At 39.0% G+C, this 13,910-nt stretch overlaps 1 protein-coding gene across 2 annotated transcripts; it reads right to left on the bottom strand.

Moving 5' to 3' along the window:
* Nucleotides 1–781: 781 nt before the first annotated feature.
* erap2 (endoplasmic reticulum aminopeptidase 2) lies at nt 782–12,493 on the bottom strand. Of its 2 annotated transcripts, XM_039620813.1 has the most exons (22): nt 12,366–12,493; nt 11,474–11,599; nt 10,073–10,440; nt 9,790–9,976; nt 9,547–9,716; nt 9,311–9,449; nt 9,083–9,217; nt 8,869–8,989; nt 8,619–8,773; nt 8,399–8,512; nt 8,182–8,313; nt 7,908–8,039; nt 5,230–5,298; nt 4,936–5,111; nt 4,704–4,783; nt 4,414–4,597; nt 4,120–4,276; nt 3,842–4,026; nt 3,524–3,685; nt 3,205–3,345; nt 2,884–2,965; nt 782–2,295 (listed from the first exon to the last, which is right to left on the bottom strand). In XM_039620813.1, exons 3-22 carry the CDS (start codon nt 10,240–10,242, stop codon nt 2,149–2,151), a joined length of 2,838 nt encoding a protein of 945 aa, XP_039476747.1. In that variant the 5' UTR covers nt 10,243–10,440; nt 11,474–11,599; nt 12,366–12,493; the 3' UTR covers nt 782–2,148. The 2 variants fall into 2 exon arrangements, with proteins under 2 accessions (XP_039476747.1, XP_031611264.1); XM_031755404.2 differs by lacking the exons at nt 11,474–11,599; nt 12,366–12,493 and adding an exon at nt 11,106–11,177.
* Nucleotides 12,494–13,910: the final 1,417 nt, after the last annotated feature.

Raw genomic sequence — 13,910 nt, 5'->3', positions numbered from 1 at the left:
CAGATTTTCTGTAGGACTGAGGTCTAGAGACTGTCTAGGCCACTGCATGACCATAATGTGCTTCTTCTTTAGCCACTCCGTTGTGGACTTGGTGGTATGTTTTGGTTTTGTCATCCACGACCCATCTTTAGTATTCTGGCTGAGGGAAGGTTTTCATCCAGATTTTACAGTACGTGGCGCCGTCCATCAGCCCTTCATTGTAGTTAAGTTGTCCTGTACCCTTAGTAGAAATGGCCCCAAGTCTTCTCTGAATCATTTAGATGTTCACTGGCAAACTTAAGACGGCCTGTACTGTGCCCTCTTGAGCAGGGAGACCTTGCAGGCACTGCAAGATTTCAGTCCATTACAGTGTAGTGTGTTACAGACAGTGTTCTGTGTGACTGTGGTCCCAACTGCCTTCAGATCATTAACAAGCTCCACGTTTTGGACTATGTGTATTTTTTTGTTTTTGTTCTTTTAGTATAACAACAACAAATAAAGATTGATGATAGGACAGAACTTAAATAGGAAGTTACAAATTACGATGATGATTATCAGTTACTAAACAGTAGCGATGTGGTGGGAATAATAAGCTTATATTCCTTCCTACTCCTTTATTGTCTCCCTTGTTTTTGTTGTCTATCTATTTAATTTGTTTTACTTTCATTTACAGCCTAAACTCTGATAGCCATTAAGTATTTACTGTATACAGAGACCCTAACATAATTAATATAGGGGCACACAATCTACACTCAAGACATAAAGGCTATGTTTCAGTTTATGCAACAAAAACGCAGATACAGGAGGTACAACAAACTCTTTTATTGTCCATGTAGTGAACCGTGTTGGAGTCTGGCCATTTGTATAGATGTGGCCAGGGTGAAACTATTACTTACACTGTGGTGGCACTGTTGTGCATTCTTTTTCACATGTGTGAAAATGTGGGGAAAACAGTCTTCATTTAATTACTTTTTCATGACATGGCTGTAATGTTTTCTTTCCACATGAGGACATAATAAGTTATTTTTTTAGCCAAAACTGGTAAAAAAATAAAAATAAAAAAAAAAACCCCTTGAAAATTTACAAAGTTTATTTCTTTTTATGTTGTTGATAAATAAAAAAAATTACAGCTTAAAGCAAACAAGTCAGTGCATTTGATTTGAATACTGAGGAGCATAGCTGTGCATTAACTGTTGTGTTTAATAATTTGATTTTTGTAAGTACTCATTTAACTGTTCGTGTTTAACTTCAAACCCTTTTGTTTTGATTTTGATGTTTGTGAATGTGTAACGAGGCTTCTGTTTCATTATATGACTCCTTTAGATCACTGGCTTCTGCTCATTGTTCTTGTTCAGGCCTTAGTAACACATAAAGAATATGTTAAAGCCAGCAACTGTGCAGTGCACTGGGGGGCAGGAAGAAGACAATCTGAAGAACTCCATTCCTTAAAACATAATTTAAATACTGTTTGCTTTTAATAAGAGTCCAATCTTAGCTATATTTTTCCAGTTTTTATTTATTTACTAAAGATGACAAACTTGTTTAACTCATTTCCTCTTTTGGTTTACTGTCATGTGACCTATCTTACTCAAATTCTGCAGACTTGCCCCTTCTGACGCTGACATTGCTTTTTTCGTTGTTTGTTTCTTACCAGCTTCTCAAATTTTACTTGTGTGTGGCTGATGTCAAAGTCTGTTTGTGTGAGAACAACTGTAGTGAAAAACTAATAGTCCCAACTCAATGTGAATTCTGATTACATGTGTGGCTCCCTAATGACTTCATCACTGGTTGCAGTGAGTAGTCAGACTTTTGTCTGTTGTAGCCGTTGCCACCCCTGGACACCCATGGGCTCTGCCCCTGATAGTGAAGAATCCATTTATGCTGTGTTTGTGTGCCTCTTTGGAATGGATCTCTCTGTTTCACACACACTAAAAATAACACAAAACTTATTCTTATACAAACCATTACCACTTAGCTGCCAGTAATTTTTACTTCTTGTTTTAATGAACAAATTCCCTGAAATTTACATATTTTTGTATTTACAAGTCTGTCAACCCTTCAGTGATTTCAAGCATATACATTTCTGAATAAAAAAAACAATTAAAAAAAAAACTGTGAGATAGTCCCTCTGTGGTATGTTAAAACCACCACCTTTGTCCCTGCTGTCTTTCACTGCATCTGCTCACTCAGCCATTTTCTCAGCGTCTCCAGGTTCCTCTGAACCCAGCGGACATTTTTCAGTACATTGTCCAGGGCAATCTGAGTAGCTCTCAGCTGAGAAGCCTGTTCTTTGATGGACTCAAAGAATGACTGCACCTGGGGGCAAAAACACAAGTATTTAAGCCTACACAAACACATACTATGACACAAGTGAAAACAGACAAAAAGTTAAAGGAAATGTACTCTTTCAGTTATAACTGCAACAAGGCTAGCACATATTAGTTATTTGACCTATCAGGATAGCAATATACAATACCAGCGTTTGGGTAGGTCCAAACTTTTGACTGGAACTATACTTTCTTTTTAACATTTAACATTGAGCTTCTAATGTTCTTTCTTTCTTTCTTTCTTTCTTTCTTTCTTTCTTTCTTTCTTTCTTTTGGGCATTGGAGTACAAATTCAGACACAAAAAATGAGGATTCTCTATTATAAAATGCTGTTTGACATGTTTTAAATGTTTGGCCACAATACTTAGATTTTTTGAATTATTCTGATGTACCCTGAGGCATGTTTAGAAACAAATATTAAACATATAATCAACTTTTGAAAAACACTGTGAAAAATTAAACAATATATACGATTAAAAATATTTATATGTGCCTGAGTGCCAGGTGAGCTAAATATCATGTCAGTATATTGCTGAGTATCTAAACTTCTTTGTGGAATATGAAGCACTTTATTTACCTCAGTGAGTTCTTCTGGAGAGGAAAACTGACTTGTGGTGCCAATGATGATATTTCTAATACAAAATGAGCCCAGCTGGAACCTGCAGACCAGAAAGACAACAGACAAGAAGGTCAAGACAAATATATCTGAATATCCAGACTGTGGTGCTTGTATGATACGGTATTTTTAAACAGTACAAAGCTGCTTTTTAGTGTTTTCATCTAAATCACAAGGCCAGTTTGAGGAAAAAACAGATTTCACTTAATATGCTATAGTTAAAAAAGCATTAAAAACTGTAATTATATGGCATGCTTTTAGGACAGTCTCTGTTATACTGACTTCTGAACCAGTGTGTCCCAGTTCTTTTTCACAAAGTTCCATGCAAGGTAATGTCCTTTCGGATTTCTGGCTACCATCAGTATTAGAGTGGACAGATCCTGGGATCGAATCACCTTTCCCTCCAAACCCAGCTCCAGCAGGCTGTAACAGAAACACAAACATGAACACATGAAGACTACTGACTAAAATTAGCATAACATACACTTCAATAAGTAGGCTCAGACTTTGAGGTTACTAATCCATACATGCCTCCATGTTTACCACAAGGTGGCAGCATTTCTGCTTTATTTTCCAACAACACAGCATGAAGACAACATACCCTTCAAGTTTGCTGGTGTCTTTGCTGCTGGTTAAAGCATACAGGATCTTGTGCTTATGTGCCTCAGAGAGGGAAATCTTGTATGTGTGTAAGAGCGAGGCCCAGCCGTGGTCATCCTGAGCTCCAACCGAATACACAGTCTCTGCCACATCAGTGGGCAGGCTGAAATAAACACAAACACAGACGTGCATATTAAGGATATGATGACATATCAGATTATATGAGCTCTCTTAGCACAGGAGAGAGCAGTTGTTTATGTGAATCATATATGTGGTTGCTGACTGTGAATGAGTGTTAAAGTGTAGTTTAGATAGATACTTGAGGGTTCCGTTGGACTGGAGCCAGTCGCTGAAGTGCTGACGTGCCCGCTTCACACAGGGAGGGTCATCCAGGTGACAAGCCAGTGAGAGGACCTCAGTCCTAAGACGTCGCTCTGATACAGTGCCGCTGTCACTCCACGTCTGCTGGTCAATGACGGCACGGAAAAATTGCAGGATGTACGCCTGTAGAAACACAGGACCACAGAAACAACAACTCACATTAAACTAATGCCTTAATGGCATAAAAAAAAATCAAACTGTGTGCTCTGTTCTTACCCCCAGGTTGTGTGTTAAAACTGACTCATCTCTTTTCTCAACCAGATGGTAAAAAGCTTCTAGATATCCCAGTCCTTGGAGGAGAGGCACTGTGTGCGTTTCCAGTAGCAGATAACCGATTAAGTCTAAGGCTTTATTGAGCGGCAGATGACCAGCGCTTTAGAAGAAATAAATATAAAGAGAAGATTATTGTTTTCTATTTTACTTTTAGTAATCAAAGCTGTTTTCTTATACAGAAACCTCTTGCTAGCTCACAGAGACCACAAACAGTTACACACACAAACATATACTTACGTGACCAATTGAAAGGCGTTGTGTATCAAATGAGTTCTGTCTTTGTAGCTCAGAGCAGTGTGGTTTTCCCTCAGCAGTTTAGTCATCACATCCCAGCCACCATCCTCATAATGAACCATGTAATAGCCCGTCATGTCAGAGTTTACCTTAACCCAGCTGGCTTCCTCTCCTATATGTATACTATCTGAATAAAACATATACAGTAAAAGATGCAACAAAGACCAAGATAATGGCAAAGAAAAGTTAAAACTTTTTATTCAGCTTTATTCAATTTTATATTCCCCTCTTACCTGTAGGTGATGTCATCAGGTGTCTGTGGATGGTGCTGGAACTATCTGTCTTATATGTCAGCGGAATATGCCAAAGGAAACTATACAAAAAAGAAATTTATACTCACAAAAGATACAAGTCCTTCATCTTAAATAAAGTCATGGTAGTAATACAAGGAGTTACATGTAGAGTAAGTAACATAACAATGAAGTTAAATAGTAGAAAATTTTAGAAAAGCATGTGCATATTTACCCCTTCTGCAAAGTGGACCACTGAGGGTCAGAGGGCAGGACTGTCCTCAGGAATCTGTCCTGTCTAAGCAGCAGACGAGCCCCCTTCCTCGTCACAGTTACCAGAGGGATCCCTTTCTGCAGAGTCCACGTGTTCATCATGGCTGTTAGGTTCAAATGTTCCCCAGCAAACAGGTACTGTAGGAGACAGTCCACTGAAATTAACATGCAACCACAATCTTAAAAACTATCTGACATTTATATGAGGTAAGCAGTGAAGACGACTCAGTGAGTTTATGTTTAATTGTTTGCTCACTGCATTTTTGGAGGCCTGGCTGCTGCTGTAACAGTGTTTCCCTGAGATGAAGTCCTCCTCTGAGCAGGTCTGAAAAACAGAATGAAACTGATGATTTTATGCTTCCTTTTCTTATAAAAGTCACATTAAATTTATGTTATAATCAGTGGTGGGCATTTTAAAGTAACAAATTACTGTAATCACATTACCTTAATCAGCAATGCAGTAACATAACACATTACTGTACTAAATTCAGCAGTTGCATTACAGTTATAATTATTTTGTTACTTGCGCTACACAGATTCTTCACTTTTCTGCATGTTGGGCAAATAGAAAGGAGAAGACAAACAGATGTGCTCGTTTTCTTCCTGAATTTTTCTACAATCAGCTGATTTAAATTTTTGTGCAGGATGAGGAAAATTTTGGAGTGGTCTAAAGCTTGGACATTACTTTTATTTTTTTTGAAAGAAAGAACAAGAGCGCAATGGTGAAATACCAACTGTGTCCAAGACAGAAACAACTGCTTTATAGTGCTAACAGACCTTCAGCTCTTTGCAACCCAGAGTGAGTACATGCTGACCCCAGTCCAGCAGCCAGAGCCGGAACTTCCACAGGTAACAAAAACAGTAATGAACAGAAAGGCTTGTAACATTGTAACTTGTTGCTACTTGTAAATGTTGCTACAGTAAATTAATTTTGGCATTCGCTTTAAGAACTTTTTCGGCTGGTTTTCAGCTTTGCTTTGTGTTGTTGTTGTTTTATGTTCATTCAGGAAAACTAAAAGAAAGCTCTTGTGTGCATACTCATTAGGATAGGGATTTGTCTTGGTGTGTGGGACTGTAGCCTAAGTATTATATTGCTAACCAGTAATTATGTGACAATGCATTTCAGGTCATTTTACAGAGAAACATGAAGGTAATGTAATGTAACGAGTAGTGTAACAAATTACTTTCTTCTGTGAGTAATTAAGTAAAGTAACAAAGTAACAAGCAATGTGTATTAAATTACTTTTTTGAGTAACAATCCCAACACGGGTTATAATACACTACAGTCATGGTTCTTGTTATATATGTATGGATTTTGTTATCTCTGTAGGTGCTCAGTCATCCAACGCTTGATAGTCTTTAAGATTAAAGCAATTAGACTTAATTTTCACAAACCAAAAAGAGGTATAGTTGCCTTTATTTCAACTGCTTAAGACTGTGGGTTTTGTTTTCCCTGATCTTGTTCCAGACTCTGTGTCGTTGTTCTTGTTTAGTTAGTTTTAATGTTTCATTATTAGTTATTAGTCTTCTTGGTTAACAACTTTTTTATTCTGGAAGTTTCACATTTTCTGGATTTACTTCCTATTATTCTTCTGCCATGCCAGACTGTTTTGCCCTATTTAGTTGTGTTTAATATCATCAGCTGTCAGATTGTTTGTCCTCAATTTTTCTACCTCTTGTTTCTGGTGTTTCTTGATCTGCTTTTTGATTCCTACCTTGTTTTTTTTCCAGCCAATTAGACTTTCTGTATCTCAGCTTCTTTTGTTTATTTTGCCTTCTTTGTAAATTTAGGACCTCTCTCTAGCATATCCTGACATGTATTTCATTTAATTTTTGGATGTGATTGTTATAATGGGATTTTAAATTTGCTTGACATTGATAATCCATTACAGTGTACACTGTGATTGCTTATTTTATCAGTCTCTTGTTATTTTTGCCTGGAAAGGCAATGCATTCTTTTTTTTCAGTCAGTCTGCACTCACTACAGCTTTACCAGGCACAGACAAAACACTGACTGCAGTAAAAACAGACTTAATGTTCACTCTGTTTATTACTTTAGCTACTCTAAGCAACTTTAAAGTCTGAGCTAATCGATTTTTGCACCATGAAATGGAAAACCTTAGCTGTTTGGAACGAAAACAAATAACAAAAAATCTATAACACTGCTGTTACCAGAAGTTTAAAATGCTTATTTGTAAAACCTACATTTTTATGGGCTACATAAAAAAAACTAAAGACTATCGTCTGATGGAGTCCCAGCTGTTACAGAAACCATTATAAGGGTAGTGTATTATTATTCAACAAACATTACAACATTAAAACGAATCTGAGACAGAGTCACGTACACTGGGTCCCAGTATTCCCTCCTCTCTTCTACTTCATCCTGCCTCCTCTAAGTGATTATGGTTAAGACTACAAATCTTTTTATACTGAACCCTTTAAGCTTGTTTCTGCAACTAGAAAAATAAAATCCTTTTATATATTGAAATTCTGGATTCTCATCTCAAAATTTCAAGTCAATAACCCAAAGTTTAAAGTTATTTTCCCAATTCAATTTTGAGTTACTTTCTTAAAAGTTAGTGTTAGTATGTCAAGTGTTGTGTTAACATAACATAACTGTGGATCTGCCACAATCTGCTCTTTCATGATAACGTCAAGATGACAAACTATCATAGAAAGGTGAGTTCTTCAGAAATAAAAAGACAAGCAGAAGCTTTCGATTACTATCTGTTCTATCTACCTGAAATCAAACTGTTATGTTGACTTTTTAGTTTCATGATCTACTAAAATAGCTTTGACCACATATAGGGGGAAAAAAGCCAAATAATGTAAAATATATCTCTGTCAGGCTGCCTGTTACTTTGACTACGTTTCATAATTTACACAAAAGAAAACGGTGCCTTTGGACACAGTTAGTGTAATTTGGGTTCTTACGTTGGCCAGACTGTCCCACAGATCCTGATTGTGTGCATTTTTGTAGCTGTACTTGCGGAGGTATCGCACGATCCCTCTCTGAAACACTTCATCTGTCAGAAAGTGTCGCAGCATGTGCAGGACACAAGCACCCTGGTAAGAAAGAGAGATAAGGTTGGGACAAGTCCTGGAGATTCAAAGGAGTGTTTACATCAAGCAAAAGGAAAAAAAGGTTTTGAAAAGATTTTCTGTCATAGAAACATTTTGAAACTTCTGTGTAAAGACAAAGACATACTTTGTCATACGAGACTGTGTCAAACATCTCTTTGATCTGAGTGGGGTTCTCTGCTGGGCTAGATATTGGCCGAGAGGAGTTCAATGAATCGTGACCCACAGCTGCAAAGCAGGTGTGCAGCAGATATTCCTCCTGCAAGAGTGAGCACACAATATAAATATTAATCTTCTTTCTCAGGTTTAATATTAATCTGTCAATCAATGATTAAAGCACATACCACTTTGAGGTCTGGGTAAGTGGCTTCCACAGAAATGTACTCCATGTATCTGGCGAATCCTTCATTCAGCCAGATATCGTTCCACCACTCCATGGTCACCAGGTTGCCAAACCACTGCCAGCAAGAATTATAATTTTGACTCTTTCTGTAATAAAGTGATTGCCTGACAGCATTTAAACCTGCATGTCATTAGTGTATGCATACACTGTCATACTCCCACCTGATGAGCGAGCTCATGGCCAATGACCATTGTAACCCAGAGTTTATCAGAAACAGAGGATGTGAGGGGGTCGTAGAGAAGACTGGTCTCTCTGTAGGTGGTCAGACCCCAGTTTTCCATGGCACCAGACTGGAAGTCTGGAATGGCTATCAGATCTGAATGAGGGCGACATGGATCAGGATACTAGCTTATATTTCTGGCTTGGTTATCAAAGCAAAAAAAAAAAAAAAAAATCCATTTAAAAAATCACCTTGTTTGGGTAAAGGATAGCGGATGTTGAAAAACTCCTCATAGAAGTCTAACATTTTAACAGCAACCTCCAGGGCATAGTGGGTTTGTTGCCACTTCTCTGGGGCTGCATAGATGGAAACCTGCAGTGAAAACAGAAGAAACGGGCACTTAGACTAAGAAAGTAAGGAAGAAATGAAGGCATTTCATACGAGACATTATCATGTAGACCACACCTGCACCCCAGAGGATGTTGTTCCAGTGACAGACTTAAAGTCACAGATGACAAACGCCACGAGGTAAGTACTCATCTGTACACTCGGAGCAAACTGGTCCTCAAGCAAGCCACCGCTGACTTCAGCTGTTTTGATCTGAAAATCACAAAAACTCAATTGAAGTGTTTTTTGTTTTGTTTTGTTTTGTTTTGTATTCATTTGAACATTTGTGACCACTGGCACACTTACTACTGGCATGTTGGACAGAGAAATGTACTCGGGAGGTCTCCTAATTCGTACGGAGAAATTGGCTTTGAAGCTTGGCTCATCGAAACAAGGGAATGCCATTCGAGCACTCGTAGGCTCAAAGTGAGTTGAAGCCAAGGTTCTAAGAATAAATATCGTCAGATTTTTAGTAAAGACACTTGTAGGTATGTGTAGGATAGCTTACAATGCATGCTGTGGAATAGTAAACCTGGTCTCACCTGGTCTCTCCTGTACTGGTTCTGTAGGTGCTCTTATAGAAGCCATAGAAACCTTCTGCAAGTTCTGCTCCAAACTCAATATACAGGAAATACTTCTGCCCACTGCTGAGCACTCTGGGAGAAAAAATGCCTATCTGCTCATGGGAAGGGTTATGAAGAACTGGAAGGACCTGGAACAGAAGGAGATTGATGGGTCTGATGTAGGCCACAATGACAAAAGAGCTGATGTGCATTCACAGCTACCTGGTCTGACAGATGAGCGAGGTTCTGGTCTAATATGGTGGCTTTGGAGATCTGAAGACCCTTGCTGTGTAATACGACCCAGTTTGTATTGTTCTGCACATCAATCTGAATCTGCACTGAGCCAGTGAAACTTAGACTTGTGAGGTTTGGGTGCAGGAGGAGGTGATAGTGAAGAGGAATGATGTACCTGAGATAAATTAAGACATTGACAAATATCCATCAGCTTTCTTGTTATTGATTTATTTATTTTAATACAATATTTAAAAGCAAGTGCAAAACTTACTTTGGTAGGCGAAGACGGCTCCAGGGGAAGGACAGGTTATCGATACTCAGAGATGGTTCCCCTGCAGGATGAGCAGGAGGGCTTGAAACCTGTTGTGAACTCTCGGTGGGCTGAGACCCAACCAGAGACACACTAAAGAGGGACAGCACCAACAGCCTGGCAGAGACCATTGCAGACGAAATGAATTTCTACAACCAATTAGAAAGATGCCAACCTCTGACGTGACAGGCTGACAGTTGGCGTTAATATCACTCTATCATATCCTGAACACAGGGAAAAAATAAGAGGGAGCTGATGTCACTCTCAGACGATGATATCAAGGAAGCAAAAGCAAGAACAGCAAGCTCTTGGGACTTCTTTCCTTAAACCTGAAAGACACAAATGAAAGATTATGAACACGAGTATTTGGACGAACCCTTTATTCTTCTTCTTATCTGTAGAGGTCTAAGAAAGTCCTCCTTCCAAATATGGCTAATGGTTTCAAAGGTGCATGCTGTAAAATTTGGACAAACTTTAATTGTTGAATTCTGTGGTTTTTACCTATTTCTACTACCAAAAAAAGATTTTTCAACACTGCAGGACTTAAAGTGACTTCACTTGGTACCCCTGATCTGATGTTAATTTCTTTTTATCGCACAGCGAAGCAGCAATTAGAGAAAGGGCTTACAGTAATGGTGTTATACTGAACCACGCTGCTGGATGTTAGGCTACAACATGTCTCGTCCTGAAGGAGAATCCAACATGTGACAAAAAAGCCACATGACTTTCCATGTGGACAAAACAAAATAAGGACACAGCTATAACTGTAAGGTGACAACAGCTGCAGGAGCATAGCTGCAGTTCAAATCGGGTTACCGAGACATTAGTTGTGCTGTACCATAGTGAAAAGATCAGGCTGCTTGCTACTACCTCTGAGCTCACCAGAAATGCACCAGACAGTGGAAGAGTGTTTAAATGTTGGAGTGTGCTAAAAAAGCCCCGTCTAAATTCTGCTTCAGATGTAAAGTTTCAAAGAAATGTCAAAATGCTTTACCTCAGTCATTTTAGCTTCATCATGCTTCCTTTAAGGCCCTGCTGTAACTTTCACTTTCCCTTTTAAGTTCCCACCCACTAGTGATGACACAAAACTCTTTGCGTGCGTGTGTGTGCGTGTATTATATGTGTGTGTGTGGGGGGGGGATAGAAAGAAAGAAGACAATGTATCTTCATTTGTTATGATTTAAATGTGACATTAGTTATCCTAGCCTTAATAATGGAAATGGAGGACTGACAAAAACGTGTGTGTGTGTGTGTGTGTGTGTGTGTGTGTGTGTGTGTGTGTGTGTGTGTGTGTGTGTGTGTGTACACACAGGTGTAACCTACAAGAGTGTTGTAGGTTTGGTGATATTATCAGTTTCTCACCTCAGATCTAACAGCTGCGAGCAGGTGTATCTCTCCAGTTACTGCAGCTACTCTCTGCTGCTGTCCGAAATACTCTGTCCCGTTCTCTGTCCTGTCCTCCGTTTTGTCCTCTGTTTTGTCCTTTCTCTGTAAATGCAGATAGTGCTTTACATGTGCAAAGCTCACACAGTCCTCCTGTCTCTTTCTCTCTGTCCCTGTGTCTGTGTGTGCATGTGTTTGGGTTTTGTGCAGGCATTTGGGTGGGGGCAAGGGGGTTCCATTGTTAGTATAAGGTCACAACAATGAGACATGTGAGTCCCCCACAATGCAATGCTCCTGCCAAAGCCAAATGGCATGCCCCCATTTAGCACACACATACACAAGCCACACAAACACATACACTAACGCACAGAACAGGAGGGCGATCAGTAATCATAAAAGTCACTCTAACTGAAGCTGACATGACTGAGCCATCCAGGGGTCTCTTTTACCTTCCTATCATCTATTTGTGGACAGGTAAGAAGTTTAAATATATTTTAAAATATATGTTTTGAATCAATATGAAAGAATAATTATTGTTAAATGATCACACGAATCATAAATGTCCACAACACTGACTTTAAAGAAGGATTTCTAGGAGTTTGGTTTTAAGAGCTCTCCTCTGTAACTGTTGCAAGTCAGTAAAGGTCAGTTTAATTATTCACACAGAAAATAGCAGGTAGGAAATATCCTTCATCTCTGGTGGCATACATTAATATTAGCTCCTGGAGTTACTACTTCAAATTCAGAAATACATGTGGTACATATAAACATATCACCACTTTGATTATAAAACATATATGTGTGATAAGAGCTCAGCGACGAGAATAATTCATCACTGCAAAGATTAGCACACATCCCGTCTGAAACTTACCTCTGTTTGTGATTTTTTATTTGCTCTTCCGTGCTCCACGTGAATCAGGAGGGGTAGAGGGCGATGTGCTGGCTTCACTGGCACCTCCAGTTCACCTGTCAGGGGAGAGGCTTGGTTGGACCCTGCTGGTGTGCATTGTGAATGACTTCAGGAGAGGGCACATGGAGGTCAGCTGGAGCTCAGCGTCAGAGGGTCACATGCCCACCACACCATACAGCATTGCTTTAACCAGGAAGCACCATGTCCCCAATGTGGTGGCTGTTATCACTGTGACAACCAGAGACTGGCCATCATACAGTTGCTCAGTAAGTCGCAAGAGACACTCAAAAGGCAAGAGGAGACGCCGCATCACCTCATCAGGTAAAGATGAGTTCATGTGACCATATCTGTAAATTTGGAGCTGGAATTATCTTTCACTCAGTCTTTATCACATTTTATCTTTTCAGATGATCAAGACAAACTGTGCCATGAAGAAGAAAAAATTAAAGGTAAAAAATTGTTGTTGCTCAAAAATGAAAAACCAAAAAATCAATAAATTGACACAGGAGGATATCTTATACTGGTCTGCATGGTTTGCTCTCAGGCATCGATGTGTGGACAAACACGGTGGTTATCCTGGTTATGAGGCTGCTTCTCATGAAGATCCTCGCCTTTGACACTCTGATGACCATTTATGTTGTTATTAAGTGGTAAGAGCCAAACACGCCATCATACAGTACACGGATGTACCTTTGCATGCAGGCATGTCATTGATTATTATAGGTCTGTAAATCTTCTTGTATTTCTATGAGTGTAATTCATTTTATTTAATTTAATTATGTAAGTCTGAACGGAGTATTTGACTTTTCAGATTGATGGAAATGGGTTTCTCATGCAACATGTGACCTTGACAAGGAAACTAACCTAGAGAGGATAACTGTTTCTGGTCTGAAGTCTTCATAGAGGGGTTTTCTTCACCTGAAGATAATGAGTATGTTCCCACTCATGTGGTTGATTTTATGGACATGGTTTGACGAATTAAACGGGAAATGATCCATTGCCAGGGTGACAGCAGTATGCTGTAACGCTTAAAGACGCGCCTTTTTCACCCTTTTCACAGAAACATCCAGGTGTTGCTGCCTTTGGCAGTTGAAAACAGATCGTGTTTGTGAGGCCAAACCTGTTATCTGATCAAAAGCTAACCACAGACAGATGGCTTAATGCTTCTGTTAAATGTGTGTATGGGCTTCTGTGAGAAGGTGTGTGTACAGTCTCGCTCTTATTTAACTCTAAACTCCTGTGGGTGAATTTCAGCTCAAAGTTTGTTCATTTTTTGTTTGTTTGTTTGTTTACTCATTAATACTGTTTTACTTTATTAGTATGTTCATTTTTCTTTTTATATTCCTGTGAATGTAAAATTAATAGACAGGAAGTAAAATCGAACTGTGTTGACTTTCATGTTTGTTCGCTTTTTTAAATAAAACACTCACACAGTTTATTTCCTCAATTTTTTTTCTTTTTTTTTTTTGAGAGCCTTGAGTAACACACTGACATATCAACAGAGCA

The sequence above is a fragment of the Oreochromis aureus genome, linkage group 12 (assembly GCF_013358895.1).
Source record: "Oreochromis aureus strain Israel breed Guangdong linkage group 12, ZZ_aureus, whole genome shotgun sequence".
NCBI classification, from domain to species: domain Eukaryota; kingdom Metazoa; phylum Chordata; class Actinopteri; order Cichliformes; family Cichlidae; genus Oreochromis; species Oreochromis aureus.
The sequence above is the reverse complement of the archived record's forward strand: the minus strand, read 5'-3'. Positions and strand labels throughout refer to the sequence as shown.